The following is a 16553-nucleotide window of genomic DNA, read 5'->3' on the forward strand; positions in this document are numbered from 1 at the left end:
AATAGGCTTCCCTTCCTGACTTTCATAACAACCTACCATATTGGAAGCTTATAATGACTTGTCCTTCTTTTTCACCCCTATCTCCAATCAGCTCCTGCGTCCTTTGAATTTATCCCTTACTGTTCTGCATATGGCTGTCTCCTACATTCCATTCCTACCTAAGTTCAAGACTTTATTTTGTCCCATTTGGTTGACTATAATAGCTTTATAACTAGTTTCTATGACATGTTTCTCTCACCTGTATTAAAAAGTCAGTTCTTACTAGGCTAATTTTCCTAAATTGTAAATGTGATAATTATCGTAGAAAAAATTTCAAGATCTCACTTCATCTAACAAATTAAATATAAATATCTCTATATATGCTCAAAAACCTTCATAGTTCCTAGGAAAACTTACTTTTGATTTTTCCATACCACATTATAGTCAAACATAATATTAAATATATATTTAACTAAATAATATGTGTAAATAATTACTCTAAAAATATCTAGCTGCAAAAATTGGGAATTTGAATATGTTTCAATTGTAATTATTCCAATGTAATTTTTGGCATTTAATTTGTGATGGCTGTTCCTTCCCAGCAATCATCATGTATACTCAGGAATGTTTCCATATAGAGAAAATCTAACTTACAAATTGTTTTCCAAGTAATAACACTTTTATGATACTAAATGTGATCATCAATGAAGATGAAATAATGCTTTTCTTTATAGACATGTATTTATGCATTAGTTTTTCTTTGCAGTTTTCTTTTTTGTATTTCAGAGTGAATACTTTCTCCACCCCACCCTCCAGTATTCAAACTTTTTGAGTTTGAGTGGGCCCCTGAGGAGCTAATATGCAAGAGGCTCCACAGTGTCTGAAGGGCCTAGGCTAAGAGATCCTCCCTTTGCCATCTGGATCCACTGCCTATGGAATTCACCACCTACCAGCTCCAGCCTGCTCTCTACATGGGGTCCTCTTTAGCCTTCTAGATTGTGATTGCATTTAGCCAATGGGGAACACTGGTAGGAGGTTGGAGAAGAGACAATAGTGAATTCGGGGCATTTATTCTGCTGGACCCCTCTTTGAGAGGTCACCTTGGGCTGACTGTGTCCTTTGACCAAAATCACTGCTTCTTTCTTTTCTCTTTTCTTTCTTTCCTTAATGGTGGGGTCTCACTCTGTTGTCCAGGCTGGAGTGCAAAGGCACAATCATAGATCACTGCAGCCTCAGCCTCCTGGAATCAAGAGATCCTCCCACCTCAGCCCCCGGAGTAGCTGGGACTACTGTAGTAGTCCATGCTACCATGCTCGGCTAATTTTTTGTAGAGATGACGTCTTGCCATCTTGTCCAGGCTGGTCTTGCACTCCTGGGCTCAAGCAATCCTTCTACCTCAGCCTCCCAAAGTGCTGAGATTACAGGTGCGAGCCACTGCACCCAGCAACTTCTTGCAAAGAGATCTGCTCTACACAATTCTCTCCCCTTTCAGGATTTCTATTAATTCTCCAGCCCCTTGTACCTTTGACTCCAGAATGCTGTGAGCCCCAAATTCTGACACTCTTTTTTGATTTCCCTAGTCCCCACTCGCACTTTTGTAATTAATTCCTTTGCTATTTGTTTTCTTTTGGGACCCTGACTGATGCCAGATCCGATAGGTAACACAGTCCCACGTGCATTATGTTCCAACCAAGTTACTCCACATTTTCCTGTTCTCCAATCTTGTCTTGCTCTTCTCAAATTCTGTGCCTCTAAGACTTCCTGTCTTTCCATATTTTGATTTTTGAAATTATACCCAATTTTCGTGGCTTCTCTTAAATATTATCTTCTCATATCCATGAAGATGTTTTATTCTTTATAGCCCACTTCTTCCTTTGAACTTGCTCACCACGTTTATCTCTTTTTATGATATTTACTTGCCTATACTTTGCATGAGTTTGTGTAGTTGTCTTATTCCTCCAACCAACTTTTAACCCTTTGTCAAACATCTTTGATTCTCTTTGTATCCTAGCATGATAAGTGGTCTACAGAAGGTTTTAAATGTTTATTGGCTTGATATATAAATATTATATTGCTTTCTGTAGACAACTCAGTAGTGAGGATATAGAAGCTTCCCCAGCCCCTACTCTTGGCAAGGTGAGAGACTCTAAGCTTTCCAAGTGGAAGATCAAACTATGAAGGCAGAATAACAGCTATCTTGACATGTTTTTAATTCATCAGCTTCTAAAATACTGCACTAAAATGATGATAATCTCTTTGAAGTAATGAGAGAAAACTGGAATTGTGAAAAACATCTTGAAATAATCTACTTAAATCTCCTCTTTCCATGGAAATTGAGGGCCAGTGACTTGTCCAAATTATAAAAAACAAATAGAGGTAAAGTTGGATATATTAGGTACATCTCCAACTTCCATTGTATTTTCCATCATTTCTCTTTAGTACATCTTAAATGGACTGAGGCAGCCATGTCAGAGAAGGCTGGAGTGAGACAGGCTTGCAGGACTGTGCTTTTGAATGTAATATCCACACCAAACTTGGATGGAATCTGCATATTTTTTTCTTTCTTCTACCTTACCTTGCCATTTAAAGCTTTCATAGCCTCAACTGCATCTTCTCGGTTACTGAAGTGCACAAAAGCATAGTCTCGAATTTTCTTCACCCTCTCCACAGCACCTGTAAAATAGAGTGAAGGTTGCCCCATTAACAAAATTAAGAGAGCCTTGAACGTGATGTATTTTAGCACCTAGCTGCAAAGAGTATTTGATTTTTTTTATGGATACCTCATATTTAAGTAAGGATCTCATCAAGAACATTCAACAGAAGGTTTTTTTTGCAGTTTTTAAAATAAAATTTATATTCTGACTTATTATAATTTGTTACGGATTTGTGTCTTCCACTTCCTAGATTACAAGGTGTCTAAGGGTGGGAATTCCATCTTCTTTTGCATTTTATGTAATGTAAAAGATAGTACATTTTGCATGGTGAAATATTTGTTGAATTGAGTTGAACTCAATTATTGATCATTTTACAAACATATATTTAGGTGATTACTTTTGCTTTTCACCCCAGCAAAATGTCTTTATCTCTTTTGTCTTATGTAATTAACTTTAAATTACTTTTAAAAATTTAAATATTAGGTAACTACAGTTCTGACAAAGCAACTGAGATTTAGAGTGCACACAGAGAGGAACTACAACTGGATTCTCTATATCCTTATCCAATAATCTTTAAATAAAAAACAAAAAGAAGAAAAAGAAAGTTGTTTCCGAAAGAACATCTGGGAACAAAGATAAGTTGCCTGCCTTGCTGTCATGATAGCTAAAGATTGGAAACAATGTAAATATCTACTATTCTACTTTGAGTAATGTCTCATACAGAAACACTCACACACATGTACAAGGATCATGCATAAGGATATCAATTACACTACTGTTGAAAGAGCAAAAATAAAACAATTTAATGTCTATTTTCATGAGTGATTAAATCCGCTGCATTTATACCAACACCAAGGAGTCTATAAAGAAAATAGACCTGTATGTTGTTACAATGGAAAGATTAAAGACCTATTTTTTTTTTCAGACGGAGTTTTGCTCTTGTTGCCCAGGCTAGAGTGCAATGGCGTGATCTCAGCTCACCGCAACCCACGCCTCCCTGGTTCAAGCGATTCTTCTGCCTCAGCCTCCCGAGTAGCTGGGATTACAGGCCTGCATCACCATGTGCCTGGCTAATTTTGTATTTTTAGTAGAGAAGGAGTTTCACCATGTTGGTCAGGCTGGTCTCGAACTCCCGACCTCAGGTGATCTGCCTACCTCGGCCTGCCAAAATGTTGAGATTACAGGCATGAGCCACCGTGCCTGGCCCAAGACCTATTGTTAATTTTTAAAAAGTTATAAAATAGTAAGTACAATATTACAGCATTTGTGTTTTTAATAATCCAAAACCATATATATGTGCACACAAATATAAATACACTCATACAGAAAGTGAACTGAAAAGATAGAGACCAAACTCTTAACAGAGGTTACTTCAGGAATGGGGAGAAAAGTTGGGAAGAATGAAGGGGGTTTTCATATTTTAATTGATATATTTGGTATTTTACAAATATTTGCAAAGTTTATTTATATTATTTGTGTAGAAAACCCAAACAAACCAACTATCTATTTTTATGTAAGGGAACTGCTGAACATGATGGCAACATATAAAAATGAAAAAGATAGTTGTACCGAGATAGTTGGATGTTATATTTTTAAAATGTTTTTCTTTACTCAATTTTAAAAATAGACCTTTTGCTTAGAGTGAAGGTAAGGTGGAAATTTGTTTAACCACTATCAGTTTAGCATGCCAATTATCTTCTTTAATCCCTACACTCACTTGGGTGTACCTTGAGAGTGCCGGGAGACAACATAGGATGAGACATTATGCCAGGGAAAAGAAGGGGGGAAGTCCTTTCTGTCCCTATCAAAGTTTCATTATCTTCTTAGATTCAAGGTAACAAAGGTAATTAGAGTTTTTACTCTCCTACGTGGTTCAATGACTAAGAATTATCTTCCTTTGGAATGATAGTCGGCCTGTAACATAAGGACAATTTAAAGACATTGTGATACTTCTCTTTTCACTCCCTTCAACAGTCGACCCTTGACTTCTTATGGCAATGGTTATACAGAGCAAAATTATCTGGCCAGGCTAAGGATAAATAAAGCTCTCTGAGACCATGAAGCATGGGACATATAATTAACTGAATATCCAATATAGTCTCTTCATTCCTTTCAGTGTCACATGGGGTGATGATCATGACTTAATCCCATGACTTGTTCTAGTAACTGAGAAGGAAGACGTTGGCCAATGATGACCTTCACCTTTCCAGCCTTTGCTTGGTTCATATTTCAATGTCATTCTCCACCTAGGCTCACTGGTCTGTTATCTCCCTGAGAACAGAACCCTCTTCAGAGACTTCTTGGTATCATCTTCACCTGGTTCCTGCCTACTGCCTTGGACACAGGAGCTACTCTATAAATACACATGGAATAAGGGAATATTATCAGTTAATTCACATCCCAACTTCTGTCATTTACACCAGTTAGTGGCATTTGAGATGATAATGAATTTAGATTTTCTGAAATTCTGTTTGCAGATATCTGAAATTATCTTACACTGTTGGACGATAACTTCCAGATGCATCCGGTTTTGGAAAATTTGATATTTAAAAACTTAGCCTCATAAAACAGACAAGTTAAAAAGTTAGAGTTTGTGTCATAAAAGTTGGTTTTCTCTACAATAGTATTCACCACATGGCTTATTTTATTATGTTTCTTCTTTAGTGCATAGGAGTTTGTTTAATAATTGATCCTCATTTGGCAGAGGGTGAGTCCATAGAATATGAGTGATCATTATTACTCAATCATCCATTAGCAAAGAAGAAAAAGATCCTCTGAAATCATGATGCAAGGAATTGGAAAATTATTGCTGTGTTTCTTATCAACTTGTCAGCAACACATAAACCTGGGGAGAAACACACCTGCATGCCAAAGGGAAGGTTATCAGAGGGTCATGGTTCCCCAAGTGTGGTGCCCTGACCAGCAGAATCCACTTTGCCTGGAAACTTAATAGAAATGGAAATGCTTGAACCCACCCATGATGGGCCAAGCAATCAGTGATTTAACATGCCCTTCAGGTGATTCTAATACTGCTAAACTCTTGTAGGAAGATCAGATTTTGTAGAATGACTATAATTGGAAATTCAGCAGATACCCTTAGGCTACAGTGGGGAAGAACAAACCATCTTCAGGTCTCAATTTTTGTTCTAATTATCTTTTGTGTCTCTGAGTGGCAATATAATATTATTCAAGTTCATCATGGTTAAACTGATACGTGGTCAAATATTTTGAGGTAATATGTAGGTTCCTCTGAGGGACCTAAACTTTAAATGGAATTTTTAAAGAGTCATTTTTCTGTTTGTTTCCAGAAATTTTTCTAGATAAGTATAGCCTTGGCACAGTACATACTTTCCAAGATAAACTAGTTAGCTCTGACTTTTCCCTCTTAATGCAGCAGATGTCTGCTAGTTGTTCACGTTCTGAAATTCATATTTTTTTTTGCAGAGGGCCACGAAGAACAAGCCATACATCATTATATAGCCCTGAGAGTTGTGCCACCAGCTGCAGACTGTGCCCTGAAATCGCTGGACACACTTTAGTCCCAAGAAGAAAGAGAAAGTGAGAGAGTGAGCGAGAGAGAGATATGTGATGTTCATTATTTTCATGATAATTAGTAGGATCCAGGCACACATGTCTCTTTAATATATGCCAATACGCAGACTGGGAAATCTGATAATCAGGGACTAGGAAAGGAAGCAACCTTTTAGTAGTTTCTCATTCTAGCCCTTGGCAAAAAAAGGTGCTGTTTTAATTAGATAAAAATAAGAAGTATTATTCACTCTGGGAAGGTAGAAAGTCAACATGGAATGAGGGGAGAATAGTGGGCAATATTTATACACACATAATGTTCCTATGCCTACAACTGCATCAACATTCAGATCTCAGCTTAGATGTCGCTTTGAAACACAAGTCTTCTCTGCACTCCAAGAGTAGTCTGTCTAAGCTGTATTTTTCTGGAATTTCTTAAACTTTTTCCATGCACACATCATACTTGTTTGTTCCTTCCACAGTGCCTCGCATGTAGGAGCTACTGAAGGAAAGACAGTTGAATGAATGAGTGAGTGAATGGAATAAGGAGGTGGCATGAGAGTATTAAAGTTTTTAAGAACATGCCCTTTACCAGACCTGAGTTCAAATCCAGGATCTGCGACCTGCTAGCTGTGTGAACCTGGGCAAACTACTTAACTACTCTGGGTCCTGTTTTTCTTATCTAGAAAGTAATGGAATGAATAAAGCAACCTGTATTATAGGGTTGTGATGAATAAATGACACATGCTGTGAAAGTGCCCACTGCAATGCTTGGCACACAGTAAGGTGGTCCATCATTTGCAGATTCTAGCTTAGTCATGGATTCACAGCTGTTGGTGTGGAGCCACACCCTCACACTAATATTTCAGGGAAGGCAGAGTCCCTGAGGCTGGAGAAAGATCTTTGGTGAATCTTTCAAAATGGAGCAGTGACATCCTTCCTGAATGTCCTTCAGAGCAAATCATCAGCTTATCATTCTGTTCTATCTGAAGTAGCACCCAGAGTTGGAAACAGACGATGTGAGTATGTGCAAGTGAATATTCTTAGGCAGCTTTAACATGACAGCACCATGGCCCACCCTTATTAACAACCTAGATAATTTGCCAGGAGACTGGGAAATTCTCAGTTATGAAAGGATATTACTACTATGATAACCCTAAGCCACTACTGCCCAGAGTGTGTTTAAAGACACAGTAATCCCACAAAATGATATGGCAAAAAAGAGCAGTCATGTTTCAGAAATTTGAAAAATGAAGATTTCTGCATCTCTTCTTGGAGAATTTCAAAGCATGTTAGAAGGCAAAAGACTTTGATAAGTTCCATAATGAAGAAATTCATTTAATTTTGCAGAATCTGGTGTTTACAAGCTTATTTGACCATGGAGCCCTTTTATCAGCAACATCCACCAAAAGATTGTAGAATTAATGTTCTGAACTGTTTTTGGGAAATGGTAATTTGGATATTGTTTCCCGAAATGCTCTACCTCTCTCAGTGTTGTAGCTCCTATATGGAGAAGAAAGAGATGGGGAGTCAATCTGATGGCTTAGAATTGATACTGAAAAGTATTGACAAGATGAGTAGCAACTAACTATCCCCTTCCACCTTCCCTCTATTCCTTTACCTTCCTCTTCACTCAAATCAGTTTCCTAGGATTGTCACCTTTTTACTTATGTCACAAGTGTATTCCATTAGGCCAGTGGTTCTCAACTGGGGGCAATTTTGCCCACCCATTGAGTATATTTTGCAATGTCTGAAGGCATTTTTCGTTGTCACATCTTGGAGGTTGCTCCTGGTATCTAACAGAGACGGGCCTGGGATGCTGCTAAACATCCTACAATCCACTGGACAGACCCCCACAGCCAAGAATGATCTGTTCCAAAATATCAATAGTGGTGAGGCTGAGAAACCCTGCATCAGACCTATAGTTATGGCATGCATTCTTCATTACAGTAAATATTTATTGAGCAATCATTGTACCCCAGGCCCAGAGATTAAATGTCTGAAGATGGAGGAAACAATAAGAGGGGAAAAACTCATGAAATTTATAGTTTAGTGAAGAAAATAGATATTCATTAAATAATCACATAGATAAGTATACAATTATAATATTGATAAATGTTGTAGGACCATATGGCTTGATTTTCTAATCCAAAGTTAGGAACATAGTTTGAGAGGTCTGCATGGAATTATGAGATGAGCTAAATAAAAGCATTTCTATTTAAAATTATGGGAAGTCATCTCAAGCATAGGTGCTTTTAAAGAATGTTTTGATCTCTCGGCAGAAACTCAACAAGCCAGGAGAGAGTGGGGGCCAATATTCAACATTCTTAAAGAAAAGAATTTTCAACCCAGAATTTCATATCCAGCCAAACTAAGCTTCATAAGCAAAGGAGAAATAAAATACTTTACAGACAAGCAAATTCTGAGAGATTTTGTCACCACCAGGCCTGCCCTACAAGAGCTCCTGAAGGAAGCACTAAACATGGAAAGGAATAACCAGTACCAGCCACTGCAAAAACATGCCAAATTGTAAAGACCATCCAGGCTAGGAAGAAACTGCATCAACTAATGAGCAAAATAACCAGCTAACATCATAATGACAGGATCAAATTTACACATAACAATATTAACCTTAAAAGGTAAATGGGCTAAATGCTCCAATTAAAAGACACAGACTGGCAAATTGGATAAAGAGTCAAGACCCATCAGTGTGCTGTATTCAGGAGACCCATCTCACATGCAGAGACACACATAGGCTAAAAATAAATGGATGGAGGAAGATCTACCAAGCAAATGGAAAACAAAAAAGGGCAGGGGTTGCAATCCTAGTCTCTGATAAAACAGACTTTAAACCAACAAAGATCAAAAGAGACAACGCCATTACATAATGGGAAAGGGATCAATTCAACAAGAAGAGCTAACTATCCTAAATATATATGCACCCAATACAGGAGCACCCAGAGTCATAAAGCAAGTCCTTAGAGGCATACGAAGAGACTTAGACTCCCACACAATAATAATGCGAGACTTTAACACCCCACTGTCAACATTAGACAGATCAACGAGACAGAAAGTTAACAAAGATATTCAGGAATTGAACTCAGCTCTGCACCAAGCGGACCTCATAGACATCTACAGAACTCTCCACACCAAATCAACAGAATATACATTCTTCTCAGCTCCACATCACACTTATTCCAAAATTGACCACGTAGTTGGAAGTAAAGCTCTCCTCAGCAAATGTAAAAGAACAGAAATTATAACAAACTGTCTCTCAGACCACAGTGCAATCAAACTAGAACTCAGGATTGAGAAACTCACCCAAAACCACTCAACTACAAGGAAACTGAACAGCCTGCTCCTGAATGACTACTGAGTACACAACGAAATGAAGGCGGAAATAAATATGTTCTTTGAAACCGATGAGAACAAAGACACAACATACCAGAATCTCTGGGACACATTTAAAGCAATGTGTAGAGGGAAATTTATAGCACTAAATGCCCACAAGAGAAGGCAGGAAAGATCTAAAATTGACACCCTACCATCACAATTAAAAGAACTAGAGAAGCAAGAGCAAACACATTCAAAAGCTAGCAGAAGGCAAGAAATAACTAAGATCAGAGCAGAACTGAATGAGATAGAGGCACAAAAATCCTTCAAAAAAATCAGTGAATCCAGGAGCTGTTTTTTTTTAAAAGATCAACAAAATTGATAGACCACTAGCAAGACTAATAAAGAAGAAAATAGAGAAAAATCAAATAAGCACAATAAAAAATGATAAAGGGGATATCGCCACCGATCCCACAGAAATACAAACTACCATCAGAGAATACTATAAACACCTCTATGCAAATAAACTAGAAATCTAGAAGAAATGGACAAATTCCTCGACACATACACCCTCCCAAGACTAAACCAGGATAAAGAATGTTTTGAAAAACTAATCTTGTATATATGTCCTACCTGGTTTGATATTGTTGAATTCCTTTTCAATCATCTCTTCAGAGGTAGACAGCATAAGATTTCTTACATATAGGATTTTCACTGAAGACATTGTATCTTCATCAACTTCTACTTCTGGCTCTGCCCAGTCTACTGCAATACCATGTCCCCATAACTGAATTCTTCCTGTTGAAAATGATCACCATTATGATTAATTATGTAGAAATCAGGACAACATCATCTCAATTTATACCAATGGTCTTTTAAATTGACCTGACCCTTGAGGTCTTGAATGAGCAAGAAGACCATTAAAACTGGTAAGTATTGATCTTAAGAGACATTCCAAATAGAGTAGCTGATTAGAAGGGAGTTCTGTGTGACAGGTGGCTTGTTATAACTATCGATTATAAAGGGAACCAGGATGTGGTTTGAGGTTGAACAGAAATGAGGCAGCAGAGGCCACATTTGGCTCTTAGAGCAACACTCATTGGGTGAAGGTAGTCACTTAAGGTAAGATAGCACAAGGGAGATAGGAAAAGTATGGATTTAGGGCCCAGATATAGAATCTGACTCCACAGAACATTAAGAAGGTTACTAGGAAGAGCATTTACTGCTGCTGGAATCTGTGTTGTTAATTAGGCTAGGTACCACAATTGAGATGTTCAAAAAATGGTGTTTGGGCAAAGGTGGGTGGGGCTCAGGCATCTTAATTTGTTCTCTGTCCCTCACACTTGGTCAAGGCTTAGACCAGCTGTGTTCCCTCTTAATCCTCTTTCACAACATGAATAAATTGGGAATCTGGAGACATTTTCAAAAAGTCCTAATTAAGAAGACAGATGACAAGCAATGGAAGAGTCTATAATGAGAATTTTAATTCTTCTGTAAAGGGTAGTTGTTCTCCATGGCTACATATATTTTTGTATTACTATGAACACATTTTATTGAGTGTCTTGTACTGTACCATCTGTTTCCCATGTGCCATCTCAGTTACTTCTCACAGTAACCCTGTGGGGAGGTGAATTACTCCCAATTTTACAGAATGGGAAATGAGCTTTAGAGAGGATAACTTTCCCAGGCCTATTCTACTTAACTACCCCCCCCTTTTTTGTTGTTGTTTTGTTTTGTTTTGTTTTTTGGTGACTCTGCTCCTATACCCCTACGCAGTGCAGATCTTGTTGAAGTGATGAGAGGAGAGTGAGAGTCAACCCAAGTTCTAAATTTGATTGGAAATCTAGTTTGTTTTTTATTCGTTATTTGGGAATAAACTTTATCCTGTAAGCAATACAAAGCTTGAGAGAACAAAATCAGGAACTCTCAGTATTGGTAAGGGTTTATTTGTTTAATTACTACACATAGGAAGCAATTATTTTCAATAAGAATGCATCTTTATATTCCTTGAAAAGCAGTCAGTAAAAGCATCCGTGGCCCTGGCATTCTAAAACCCAAATGAAGAATAGGCATGTCTTAAGAGATAACTGACCCTGGAGAAGCTGGCTCTTGTTACCCTAGCTGTGACCATCTTGTTCTGTGTTGCATTTCAAGGGATAGTTTTCTTCATTACTCTCTTCCTTTCCCCTTCTATGCTTTACATAGACTTTTTTTGTTTGTATTATTCCAAGATCCCCAAGGCTCCCACGTAACTCTGGTTTTGGTAGCTCAGTGGTTCTCAGCCTTGGCTCCATATTGGGTGAGGTTTAAAAAATAATGAAACCTGGGTTCCACCCAATGATGTACTAGAGCCAGTTCTTATCTACTTGCAAAAATAGATTATTAAATTTTTGCATTTTTCCTTCCCATCTTTTTAAAGGTATAATTGATTAATCAAAATTGCATCTATTTGTGGTATACAACATGACGTTTTGATACATGTATACATTGTAAAATGATTAAATGAAGCTAATTAACATATGCATCACCTCAATACTTTTTTTTTGGTGGTGATAACATTTAAGATCTAACATTTAACATTTAAGATAACATTTAAGAGAGTACTCTTACCAATTTTCGAGTATACAAATACATTAACTATAGTCATATTATACAATAGATTTCCAGAAATTATTCATTTTAATGGAAACTTTGTATCGTTTGACCGATATCTCTCCATACCTCTGCCCCCAGCCCTGGTAACCACCATTCTACACTCTGCTTATATGAATTCAACTTTTTAGATTCCACATATAAGTGAGATTATGCAATATTTGTCTTTCTGTGCCTGGCTTATTTCACTTAATATAATGTCCTCCAGTTTCATCCATGTTGTTGCAAATGACAGAATTTCCTTCTTTGTAAAGATTGACTAATATTCCATTGTAACTAATAAACAAGCTCAGTATAGCTGTAAAATACAAAACTAACATACATAAATAAGTAGCCTTTCTATACACTAACAACAAGAAATCAAGAAAACTGAAACAGAAATCAAGAAAACAGAAACAGAAATCAAGAAAACAATCTCATTTATAATATCATCCCCCCAAAAAATACTTAGAAATAAATTTAACCAACAAAATGAAAGATCTGTATACTTAAAACTATAAAATATTGATAAAAAAATTAAAGAAGAAACAAATAAATGGAAGAATATCCTATGTTCATGGATTGGAGGCATTATTATTGTTATAAGGTCCACGCTACTCAGAGCAATCTACAGATTCAGTGCAGTCTCTATCGAAATTCCAGTGATGTTTTTCACAGAAATAGAAAATACAATTCTAAAATTTGTATGAGGCCACAAAAGACCCTAGCCAAAGAAATCTGAACCAAAAGAACAAAGCTGGGGTCATCACACTACTTGATCTCAAAATATACTGCAAAGCTATAGTAATCGAAATAGTATGATACTGGCATAAAAACAGACATTTAGGCCAATGAAACAAAATAGAGTCCAGAAGTAAATCCACACATTTATGGCCAATTGATCTTTGACAAAGATGCCAAGAACACACAATGGAGAAGGAACAGCCTCTTCAACAAATGGTGTAAGGAAAATTGGATATCCATATGCAAAAGAATGAGATGGGACCCTTATCTTACAACATACACATAAGCCAAGTTAAAATGGAATAAAGACTTCAACGTAAGACCTGAAACAGTAAAACTACTAGAAATAAACATAAGGGAAAGTTTCTTGACATTGGTCTGGGCAGTTATTTTTTGGCTATAACCCCCAAAGCACAGACAACAAAAGCAAAAATAGATGAATGGGATTGCATCAAACTAAACTTTCTGCACAGCAAAGGAAACAATCAATGGAGTGAAGAGACACCCTAAGGAATGGGAAAAAAATATTTACAAAGCATACATTTGATAAGGAGTTAATATCCCAAATATATAGAGAACTCAAACACCAATAGTAGGAAAACAAATAACCCAATTAAAAATGGGCAAAAGGCCGGGCGTGGTGGCTCATGCCTGTAATCCCAGCACTTTGGGAGGCCGAGGCTGGTGGATCATCTGAGGTCAGTAGTTCAAGACCAGCCTGACCAACATGGAGAAACCCCATCTCTACTAAAAATACAAAGTTAGCCAGGCGTGGTGGCACATGCCTGTAATCCCAGCTACTCAGGAGGCTGAGGCAGGAGAATCACTTGAACCCGGGAGGCAGAGGTTGCAGTGAGCCAAGATCATGCCATTGCACTCTAGCCTGGGCAATAAGAGTGAAACTCCGTCTCAAAAATAAAAAACAAAAACAGGGCAATTGATTTGAATAGACATATCTCAAAAGAAGAAATATAAATCGCCAACAGGTATATGAAAAAATGCTTAACATCTCTAATCATCAGGCAAATATAAATCAAAACTAAAATGAGTTATCACCTCACACCTGGTAGAATGGCCATTATCAAAAAGATTAAAGATGATGTTGGCAAGGATTTGGAGAAACGAGAATACTTGCATACTGTTGGTGGGAATGTAAGTTGGTAGAGCCATTATGGAAAACAGTATGCAGGTTCCTCAAAAAAATAAAAATAGAGCTACCATATGATCCCGCAATCACCATACTGGGTATGTATTCACCCCAAATGAAATCATTATATTAAAGAGATTCCTGCATTCCCATGTTTATTGAAGCATTATTCACAATTACCATGGTATGGAATCAACCTAAATGTTCATTGACAGATAAATAGATAAAGAAAGTATCAGAATTTTGTGAGCCAGTTAAAGTCACATTGGTAGCTTGAAATCAGCCACAGTGGGAGTGTTAATACCATGGAAACTGGCAAATGCTACAAATCAGGGCTTTTGTTTTTTCCTCTGGGAGCTGGCTGTTGAAGATTTACCAGCTCATTACTGACCTCTGGACTACCTACCCTTCCCAATTCTGATATAAGTGGGCTGGATCTCAGGAGTTTTAAAAGTAGCTTAGTTAATTCTAAAATGCAGCCACGTTGAGCACTACTGCTCTAGCTTTAGTCTTCTCAGCCTAGCACCACGAAGAGCTGCATAAGGCTAAGGGAACAGAAATGAGAGTAAATATGGGAAGCAGTGATTTCCACCAACATCCTTGTGAAGGCCTCTGGTGAAAGTGAGTGTTACAGAGTGATTTGAGAACATAAGCTTGAAGTAAGACAAGTTCAAATGTCAGAACAATGATCCTGGCTAGAAAACGTATCCTTTCTAACATCAATTTCCTTATCTACAACCTACTATTGTTGTTAGGTCAGGAAAAGATGATGCAGAGAAGACTTAATAACTTTTAAATTATGATTTAACAATACACTCTCCTCTTAATAATTTTTCCAGTTTTTGTGTATGTATAGTTTTCTCAGAATATGCACTCTTTGAGTGCAATGGTTAGGTACTGTTTTTTTTTTATTTTTAGAATCTCTCATGTCATTCAGAAGGGAGCAGTATGTGTTCTAGATGCTTAAATATTTACTGACTGAGCAGTTCCCAGGTATTCCTATTTACATGACATGAAGATGATTACCCAGTATCATTAGCTGATAGATTTAGCTGTGAATCACAAAATTTGACTGAAGAATAGAATCATCTGGAAAACTTAAAACACCGGTTCCCTAACTTTATATTCCAGTGATGCAGATTCATTTGATTAGAGGCTGACATGGGTACTCACATTGTTTGAAAACATCAGGTAATTCCAATGTGCAGCCTAGGATGGAAAATCATTGATTCAAATCATGGGTTTTCAAATGTGCAGTCCTGGGAGTAGTAGCATCCTGGGAGCTTGTTGTCAATGCGAATTACCTGGCCTGACACCAGACCTACTGAATCAAGAACTCTGGCGGTGGGATCTAGCAATCTGTGCTAGAACAAGCCCTCCAGGTGATGCTGATGCAGCCTGACATTGAGAATCACTGCCAGGACTTTTCTTCAGAGCATTCTTAGAACACCTTTCTAGTTTCTGAGTGGGATGCAGCAACTTTGTTCTGTAAAGAGCTCAATAAAGGTGAGATTTCTCAAGGGGGAACTGCCACTGTTTAGAGAGGAGGTAAGTGGCTGAGGAGCAGTTACATCCCTTTAGACAACTATTGTCTCTCTGTCTCCAAGTCTGGGTCAATTAAGAAAGAAAAGTTTTTTGTTGTCTTCACTTATCATTTTTCTCAACAGTCTCCTTGTTCTTTTAAACTAGGTTCTCAAAGGGTTGGCAATTAAAGAATTCCTTTGTTGTGGGTGAGTCTGCAATGGGGTAACAGGTAGAGTGATCCAAATGGGTGATAGGTTTTGTTCTGAGATCTCATTAGAGGTGAAGAAGTTTGCTCTGGCTGGCTTACTCACCACTGTGCCTCATCTTGTTAGTTTGCTGATGAGTTAGTTGCTGACTAAAATCCAGCTGAGTGAAATCCACCTGAGACTGGCTCAAAGGGCCATAGGTAAGGGGGTTGCATTGGATCATGGTGATTATGAGTGGTGGACGGGGAGGGGAGGCAGCCTCCCTATGGCGTATCCTGGACAGAGAATCCACAAGGAAAAGTGAGGACTGTGGGTGGAAGCTTAATGAAGTGCTTGAAAATTTCTGAAGCTTATCTGATAGGACCTGGCTAGCTAGTCTGCTTGACTTACAAAAAGGAGTTCCTTCGGTGGGCCAATGTGCCATTCTCCCTGAAGAGATAGGGAAGCTTTCAGGAGGTGGAGCTTCTCCGGGATTACTGGATTGTCTTGACACTGGAAACTGTCTTTGACTTGTTTTGGACCTTCTTTCACTGTCCTACTCCCCCACACCCCAAATTATTTCACATATCTGTTTTTACAGATAATGAATGGCTTCCTGCACTGAGGGAGGAAAGTGACTAATTTGGGCTGGAATACTGGAGGTAGGTTTCTCAAGAAGGTGCTGGCTGAGCTGGGGTGAATGTCACAAGTGATGGAGGGGCAGGTATTCCTAGTAGAGGATATAGCATTAGGAATAAACGAGACAGACATAAGCGTGGAAGTGTCTAGGTCATTGAGGTGTCTGTCCTGATAGAAGGAAGAGTTTTT

General features: G+C 37.9%; 1 protein-coding gene across 4 annotated transcripts in view; it reads right to left on the reverse strand.

The window, feature by feature from the left end:
- A1CF (APOBEC1 complementation factor) overlaps positions 1 to 16553 on the reverse strand; it is an 87435-nt gene that overhangs the window by 18642 nt on the left and 52240 nt on the right. For all 4 annotated transcript variants that reach the window (XM_024346380.3, XM_009458471.5, XM_009458469.5 and 1 more), the window contains 2 exons: positions 10128 to 10292; positions 2555 to 2652 (listed from right to left, as the gene is read on the reverse strand). In XM_024346380.3, coding sequence (XP_024202148.3) covers positions 2555 to 2652; positions 10128 to 10292 — 263 coding nt within the window. The remainder of the gene's footprint in view (positions 1 to 2554; positions 2653 to 10127; positions 10293 to 16553) is intronic.

This window comes from Pan troglodytes, chromosome 8 (assembly GCF_028858775.2).
Source record: "Pan troglodytes isolate AG18354 chromosome 8, NHGRI_mPanTro3-v2.0_pri, whole genome shotgun sequence".
NCBI classification, from domain to species: Eukaryota; Metazoa; Chordata; class Mammalia; order Primates; family Hominidae; genus Pan; species Pan troglodytes.